This window comes from Hydra vulgaris, chromosome 11, assembly GCF_038396675.1.
Source record: "Hydra vulgaris chromosome 11, alternate assembly HydraT2T_AEP".
Classification (NCBI taxonomy): Eukaryota; Metazoa; Cnidaria; class Hydrozoa; order Anthoathecata; family Hydridae; genus Hydra; species Hydra vulgaris.
In genome coordinates this window covers 39,234,617-39,243,879 of record NC_088930.1, presented here as the reverse complement: position 1 = coordinate 39,243,879, position 9,263 = coordinate 39,234,617, and the positions used below count along the sequence as shown (strand labels likewise).

Genomic DNA, 9,263 nt, shown 5'->3' with positions numbered 1-9,263 from the left:
GTTGACGTTTTCTTATAAAAACGTGCCTAGAGACTCTTTTTCGCCATTAACTCGGATGGCTGCCGCGAGTTCTCAGCAAACGTTTAAGCAGTGGTCAAGATTGTACTGAAAAAGATGCAAGCTTACGATAACACAGAAGCTCAAGCTTGGAAGATAAGCAAGTCCTGCTACATTATATACGTTTTTCGAACTTGTATAGAAGAGAAAGAGTATCATTTAGAAGAACCAAGCCAAATTTAACAACAGTATAAAAGGACACGTAAGAGATTTTTAGAAAAAGAGAGTGGAACAGTAAGGAAATGACAAATACAATAAAGAGAGACTTTTTTCTTGGCAGATGCTAAATTTGCACTGGGATTTATATATTCCTTACTCAGTAAGAGTGTTGTTATTCATGAATATAAAAAAATTAAAAATATTACGATAATTGGTTGCAACAAATAACTGAACTTTATTTGGATTAAAACTCACATGCTAGTGTCAAGCTGTCGCAGAAGAGAGATCAAATTCAAAATTAGATTTTTGTTAAGACTGGAGTATATAGTTGTGTTCAACACCCTGAAAATTATCTTGCAAAATTACCAAAAGTATAGGAAGTACTGTTTAATGTGTTCCAAATAATTATACTTTAGTTCAGCTATTACACTTATTTATTTATTGCAATATTAACCTTGCTAGTTTTGCTTGGGGTGGTTTAATCAAAAGTAGGTCAGAGCAGAATTTTCTGCTCTAATTTACTTTTGCTTTAGTCTTTAGAAACATGCTGCACTATTTATTATTATATTTGTTAAACACCCACTTTATAATACAGGTAAGATAAATGAAATTACATTTAAAGATAAATGTTATCAATCACATTGGAATATTTTCTTCTAGAATGTTCTTGAAGACTGCCTTTTGGCTCTTTGAGTTCCAGCACTCAATTGCACATTTTAAAACTTGAAATTCTTTAATGGGAATTATTTTTTCTATAATTTTTTTTTTTGCTTTGCATTAAGGTTTGCTTTTTGGTTTTTTAACTGTGATTCATCAATACTAAATGTAGTCTTAGTTATTATTTAAAAAGACCGCTTTACTTATGCGGCCTCTCTTTTAGTAAAATGCATATTCTAAATATTTATCAACATATTTTTACTTCGTTTTATTAATATGCTAAACGTTTTTAAGTGTAACCAGATTACATTCTTTAAAAGAAAAAAAGTTATGCAAAGAAAATTGTATTCTTATTTGTGAAACCAATCTAAGTTTCAAATTGTATTTCGAGTGGCTTTTTAATTGAACGTGTTTGATGTTTATTTCTGATCAAATGAATTAGTTATTTCCCAAATCGAATAAAATTCTCTCTATTGACAACAATCGTCTTTTTTGAATTTTAAATCATATTTAATTGAATGATTATACATTTATCTTATTCAATTGAATTAATTCGATAGAAATATTAGCTAAATATATTTATTTCATTGCTTTGTTTTTTTATAAACATTTGTTTAGTACACAATGTTAATTGACTAACCGCATTATTCGCTTTAAGAATATTTACGTTATATTCCTGTGTATTTTAGTACGTATCGAAATACGTAACGTTATTTAAGTAATATCTTCTTATCATCATCTATTAAATAATTAACTAATAATAAACATCTTCTATTTAAGTAATTAATAGTAAACTATCGATTACATTTGTATAAAGCTCTACTATCAAAAAATCTAGTCTTTTGCGAATTTGTTGTCTCGAGTATCTGAAGTTTGAGGTTCAATATCGTTCCAACACCAGATCGCCGCAATCTTTATATTTTCGACGCTAGTTATGAATATTTAAGTGTAGCTTATAAAATTTTAAAAAATGCGGCTTTCTTTACGCGTTTAAATATTCATTACTAGCGTCATAAGCAATGCGAATGAAAATTATTAATTATGTAAAGGCGTCTTACTAGGGGATAATTCTTGTTAACTAATAGTCAAGAGGGAAATGTGAATATATTTACCTTTTTTCCCTACTAGCAAAAAATTAGCAGTGTCACCTAAATTAAAGAACTTTACCCTTGTCTATTGTTGTTAGCCTAGTGCATTTAAAACCCCGAAACAAAGTTGATCAAATTTAAAACACTGAAAACGTTAAATACTCAATAAATAAAAAGGCATTAAAATTAAGCTATATGTTCTTTGAAAATAAGTTAACATCAGACATAGTCTTCATAATATTTGTCAAAGATTTTCTTTAATAGAAACATTTCTTCTACAGATTTTCTCTTCTAAAGAAACATTCTTTTAAAGAAACTCTAAAAAAAATAGTTTCACACTTTAACATACAACACTTTCTAAGATACCAGTCTTCCCACAGATACCACTGATACCACACTTCTTAACAGATGCAACCACATCACTAGGAGACATACTTTCCTCATACATACTTTGAGTGCACATGTAGAAAACAACAGGAGGTTTGAATCCGTTAAATTTAATTGATGGCGCGATCGTGTATGCACCCATATTTTCAAAATATAACCAATCACCAATCGTAAGCTAGAAAAAATAATGAAACGTATTACAGTTAAAAGGAAAATGATTCAAATTTTAATAAAAATTGCTCATATAAACTTATTTCGATTTGAAGGTAACAAACCTTTACAAATAGGATATAATCAGTTATTGGATAGCGATGTTCACATAGTTATGCTTAAACATCCCTCCCAGGACAAAATAAAACTCAAGACTGCTTTTGCATAGTTAATCCATGAAACAGTTTTCCTAGACTTATGTCTACCTCATAAATTTAACTTTATAAAAAGAAGCGACAATATAGTTAGGGATGTCTTAATACCGGACTAATATTTTGTAAATCATCTCCAGTACATACCGTCGCGTTGGTATGTTAAGGTTTTAACTGATTTTTTTAATATTAGGAGAATAGCAAAGAAATCGTTTGTTTTTTTTGTCTAAATAAGAAAAATTATGTAACAGCTTTTTGATTATTTTTTTTATTTTATACACCAACCAAAAAAATAATACATAGACAAATAAAAAACAATAATATAAGTAATTTTAATTTTACATTAAAAAAAAGTTAATAGATTTTTTAAAATCTCCTAATATGAAAAAATTTCAGAACCTCGTCAAACCAATGCGACGATATGCTTCAAACAATTTTCAAAGTATTAACCTATCTCTAATATTTGTACAAAATAAAATTTTTAAGTTTAAATAAAAATTTTTAATTTTAAGTTTTCTAGTTACTTGTAATATAGTTATTTGTTATATATATAGTTAATTGTCAATAAACTGTAATAGAATGCACTAATAACTTATGAAACATTTAAAAAAAAATTTATATGCATTTCTAGATGTTTACTCTACTTGGTACTTTTTTTAAAAAGTACCTGTCATAAGTGCACATTTCAAAAATTAGATCTAACTTGTTAAGCAAGCTCATTTTAACCTGTAGTAGAGAACTCAAATTTAAATAATAAATAGAAAAACTATAAATATATCATTCAAACTTACTTTAGGTAAATAAGAATCTTTAGATATGCAATCCATTGAATCACAGGTTGGCCCCCAAAGACTGCACTTATATCGAGGGCAATGATCAGTCTCATGCAGAGTTAATGGTGTAGGTGATTGATGGTCAAACAAAATACAGTTAAATGAACCATAAACCCCATCATTTAAATAGTACATGAAACCAGGTGGACTGTTTTTGTTGGTACTAACTTCTCTTATTGAAGTAACATTGCAAGTTAAAGTAAATGCAGATGCTACGAAGAAACGCCCTGGTTCTGCAATTATTCTCACATTTCTTTCAGGAGGAAAAAATTTTTCAATTCCAAGATTGAGCTGAGAGGCAGTCTGCAATAAGTAATGTTCAATAAATAAGCATTTATAAAATCATATCTGCATAATATGATGTAAAACAATAACTTACAATTTTTAATCCACCATCAGCACTTTTTCCATCTATGAAATAGAACTTACTAATTCAAAAGAAATCTTTCCTCCTTCTACACCAGGAAATCCACCACCAATGTCCAGCAAAGTGAAATTAAACCCAAGATTCTCCTAAAAGAAAAAGTTGTTAGCTTAAATAGCGTATCCAAAGCATCATTGTGATGCTCCATCACAAAGTACTTTATAATAAGATTTGAAACACTATTACAACTTTGAAAATATAAAAAAATTACAGCTTGATCAAAAACTGTAGCTGATAACTTTACTGCATCATAATACAATGACGCATCATAGCAACCACTTCCAACATGAAAACTAAATAATTTATAAAAACACAGTAAAATTAAACAGATTACAAAAAAAATTACAGACCAGTAAAGTTTAGAATTTTACTCAATAGGGGATTAACTATAGTATTATAAATTGAATACAGAACTTCATTAAAAATATATAACTCACTGGTTTAAGAATTAAAATTTACTAACAAATTTTTATATAAATTTACATCACTAGTAAAAATAATAACTACTAAAATAAATAATCACCTGACACCAATAACATTCAATCCAAGTTCTTTAGCAATATTTAGCAGTTTTTCAGCACTTTCAAGCGTAGCGCCAAATTTTATTCCAAACTATGTAAAAAATTTAATTACAATTTTGTAAATGATTTAAACGACTTAATTAACTTTGATGTAATTTGATGTAAGGTATATTAAGCTAAGTATTTTAAAATTTTGAAAATCAAATATTTGGTTAGAGAAAGTTAAGATTTTAAGTCTGAATTTTAAAGTTTTAATACAAATTTAAAAAAATTAAGAATTATTCTTATTATAGTAAGTAATATTTCTATATTATAGTATTGTAGAACTATTATTAGTAAATTAAAATTTACCTGACAAGATGACTTGGAGTCATCTACCTTGAGGCGTATAACAAGTTCTGCATCAGGAAAATGTTGCTTTATCTTATATAGTTCTGCTTCGTTGTCAAATGTCATTTTCTTTACATTTTTTTCATTGGCATATCTAATTAATCACATAGCAAATAAATTACATGAAAACAATATAAACAGAATGAGGCTTTTATAGAGCTTTTGAGTAAAGAGAAAGAATAGTAACTTATACCCATTAAATTTTTTAAAATTAATTTCTTTCAAATTTATCAAAGAATTTGTAAATTGTTAATAAACTTATCAATAATTTAATACAAAACTTTTAAATCATTGTTTGAACAAAAAATAAAACTTTAATACTCATTTATGCGTCGAGTTATCTTTTAAACAAAAAAGGAAAAAAATAGAAATTAAAAAAAGCATACTTGATAAAAGAGTTTTGCTTGCATGGATTAGCAAAAATAATTCTTTCTGGGTCAACACCCAAATCAAGAACAGCTTTTATTTCACCTTTGCTTGCACAATCAAAATTGACACCAAGATATGCTAACAAAGCAATTATCACTGGGTCTGGATTACATTTAACAGCTGAAATAGGTCAAAAAAATAAAACATTTATGTGACTAAACCATATACAAGTTAAATAAATTATATATCAAAAACAAATCAACAAAAGTGCTCTTGAAACAAAGGGTACTAAACGCCCTATAAACTCATGTATCTTAAAATTTATCTAAAAAAAGTACCAAAAAACGGTTGGACTTGTGGTAAATGTTCTTGGAATTTCCAATACTTTCTTACAACATCATCAAGGTTGCATATATAGAAAGGGTCATCTTTGTATTCTCTTCCACTTGAGTTAGTTTTTAATCGCAGTAAATCTCTCATATTGAAATCATCATTACAAACATTGATAACAGAGTCTTTATGAACTGTACTCAGTTTCATTGTGACACTGTTCATCTAAAAAAAATGCTAGTATAAAATAAATGTAAAATATAAATAAGTAAATAGGAACATATATATGTATGTATGTGTATGTATATATATATATATATATATATATATATATATATATATATATATATATATATATATATATATATATATATATTTAAAAAACAATATTTTTTGTACAAAACCTTTATATCACTTAGCAAATGCTAGCTGTACGCTTTATATTTTATATCCCAAGAATCGTGCGCCCAAATGATTAAAATTGGCCGGTGGCCCTAAAAAAATGTTAAAAGCAAATACAAAAATACATTTAAATGTAAAATCATCAATTATATATAGAATTTAAAATATATTTACAAGAATTAAATACATACATATTAAGAATACATTTAATTACTAATCAAACTCTCTTTATAGGTTTATGTTTATCAAGGTTATACTTTCTTTAGGATTTTTAGGTTATACTTTCTTTAGGATTTAAAAAAAAATAATAAGCCTACTAAGAAATTTTAGGCTGTCAAATTTAATAACTTTTTGCTATTAACTAATTTAAACTATTAATATAATTATCAAAACTTTATTAATAGCTTTACAAAGAGTAACTTGTAACTTTTATGTAATTAATTAAATGAAGTTAATTTTATTGCTTAATCATAACTTATTTTATAAAAGTGGATAACAGCTTTGAATTGAAAAAAGTTATGAGAAAACTCTTTTAAATTTAGAGATAAACGTTTGAATCGTAATATTTTGGCCCTTTGCATACAGTTTTTAGAACTTTTAACTTATAGTAAGGACAAGAAAAGTTTATTGAGAAAACCTTATAGCCAAAGTAAAAGAATACGACGATACTTACAAGTTCACAAATGGTGAACTGCCTTCGGGTCTTTTGACGAATAATTTTCAAAGAAGCGAAGAAAGTTATTAGATCTGTATAAGTTACTGTTGTCCGCACACTAAACTTTTGACTTAAAAATCCTCAATTTATATATTATTCATATAGCACGTGATTTGTTGAATAAAGCTAGTTTTCACGTGATTTTTTGCGGAGAGGTTCAATGACAGTATATGCGTAACAAAAACTTTTGTTTATTCTTTTATAAATAACAATGAACTTTAATTTGAAGATACGTTACTAGATAGCCGCTAGATTAAATAAAAACATATGCTTATCGGAAAATCTAACAAGTTTAATCTGGTATGACTAGTTTTTTTTTAAGCAATCTTATTTAGGTTTTAAAAAGTTTACACGCTTTATTATTTTTAGCTACCAAAAATAACATTTTCGCGGATTATAAAAAACGCCTTGTTCTTTTTAGTTTCAAAAACCTCAAATTTCATTTATAGATAGAAATGACGAATTTCCAACGCATACAATATATAAATGAAAAAATTTTTAAATAAAGAAAAATTTTTAAAAGTAAGTTAGCAAATTTTTGGGCGCCTTTTATCTAATGTTTGCTCTTGCAAATATTATCATAACTTAAAATTGCAACAGCAAAATGTTTTTGTGTTTATACCAACGATCATTAAATGCTTTTTCTGTTAGCCTAATAAAATTGACAAATAGCAATGTATGGTGAAGAGATGCCATTATAATGGACGAAAAACTATTTATGAATAGTTAATTAATGAAAAAACATTTTATGATAGTTGGTATAAACACAAAAAAATTTTTTGTTTTGAAAGCGGCAATGGCAATTTAAAAAAAAAAGGTTTAGATCTAATTCTTTGAGTGAAAAGTTCTTGATAGAACGTAACAGTTTAAACTTGCCGAAAAATCCTGCCTTCTTTTCCTAACCAAAAGGTTACACTTCAGTTGACACAGGACGTAAAAAAAACCCGTCTTTTTAATGTATTTTGAACGTTCATACGACGTCGTTTTTTACGTCCAGTGCCAACTGGGACATAACTAAATTTGTTGAGCTTTTCCCAGTGTAGTCACAAATTATATTTCTGATTAGCAACTTTAGTATACTTTTTAATTAAAAAAAAAAAAAGATTAAAACTCAATCATTAAGAGAACGATTTAAAAAGCATTTTTTTTTAAATAGAAATGAAAATATTCAAATTATTGTTTGAATAAAAATAAGTTTTTGTAAAAGTTTTTTCATTTTTAAAATACCTTCCAACAATAACAAAAAATATATTATTTTAATGACGTTATCAATTTGTTTCATTATCTAAAACGTTTAATGAAACTTTAGAACGAAAAAAGTTTCTAAATATAGTTATATTTATACTTATTCAGGGGAGGAGAAATTTTGTTGACATATTTTAATTGAAAAATAAAATTATATTTAAAGAAATTTTAAAATAAAAATGTTTTTTTACACATTTGCCTCTGCCATTGAACAGATATTTCCTTCAGTTCTGCCTGCTCTGATCAAATACAGGAATCAAGGTTAAGCTACCATTCTTTTTTATTATTATTATTATTATTACTTTTAAAAATTTTAGCTGGAGATTTGTTGGCAATCATCAAAAACTCTACACAAATGAGTACATTTGTAATCGAAAACGATGCTTAGTACATACACATAAGGCCGGCGGGAAAGGATGGAGTGACCTCTCATACTCAGTATATAAATATTTGCACCATTAGTCGGCGTTTTTGTACCTTCAGTCGGCAAATTGGAATTTTTTTTTTTGATACAGTTGACAGACTATTGTCACTTGTCGGTAAATTGGAAATTTTGAGGAGGTTTTTTTTATTTTTTTTTAGTTGGCAAAACTCGTAAAATACCCAACTCCCAACCCTCACTCGACACCAGCCTTGTATACACTATATATGTACACCCATAGAAAAACAATTGAATTGTTTTTTGTTTTTTGTTTTGATATGCACGAAAGACTTAATACGAAATTTATTTTTTGTTTTCACTTTCTTTTTCCATTTTAGAGTTTGCGTGCATCATCTTTGTAAACATTGCGTGTTTACATTGAAATTGCGTTTTTTTTTCTTTCTTTTTTTTTTTTTTTTAATTTGAAATAGGATCAAATTTTATAAAATTATGGAAATATTACTCAGTACAGTTTAATTAAAAATAAAAAATAAATGAAAAATAGAATTCAACAAATAAAGTAAAAAAAAGTTTATCACTTTCAATTACATTTTCTCAGGACTAACTAAACAAGTTAAATAACTTATTTTAAATATTCTAATATTTTAAATATTTAAATTATATTTATATAACTAAGTAATTTTTAGCCTAGTTTAACTTTAACTTTTTGTTTTTATGCTTTCAATTTCATATATAATTTTTATGCTTTTAATTTTATAATAATACTAAAAGTTAATGACGCAGAGTACGAAATACACAAATAAAAAAAAATTAAAAAATAGTTTCTAATTGATGCTTGAATTTGATGTTTAAAATTACAATAGAAGCTGTGATATCAACTAAGTCCAAAGTTCTATTTTTTTATTTATGTTTATTTCTTTTTATGAATCCAGTGTCCTTGTT

At 26.6% G+C, this 9,263-nt stretch overlaps 1 protein-coding gene across 1 annotated transcript; it reads right to left on the bottom strand.

Moving 5' to 3' along the window:
• Positions 1 to 2,141: 2,141 nt before the first annotated feature.
• On the bottom strand, positions 2,142 to 6,967 carry LOC100202037 (antizyme inhibitor 2). Its single transcript, XM_065811028.1, has 10 exons — positions 6,653 to 6,967; positions 5,982 to 6,071; positions 5,586 to 5,802; positions 5,265 to 5,427; positions 4,840 to 4,972; positions 4,491 to 4,579; positions 4,179 to 4,260; positions 3,973 to 4,056; positions 3,502 to 3,846; positions 2,142 to 2,523 (listed from the first exon to the last, which is right to left on the bottom strand). Exons 3-10 carry the CDS (start codon positions 5,800 to 5,802, stop codon positions 2,302 to 2,304), a joined length of 1,335 nt encoding a protein of 444 aa, XP_065667100.1. The 5' UTR covers positions 5,982 to 6,071; positions 6,653 to 6,967; the 3' UTR covers positions 2,142 to 2,301.
• Positions 6,968 to 9,263: the final 2,296 nt, after the last annotated feature.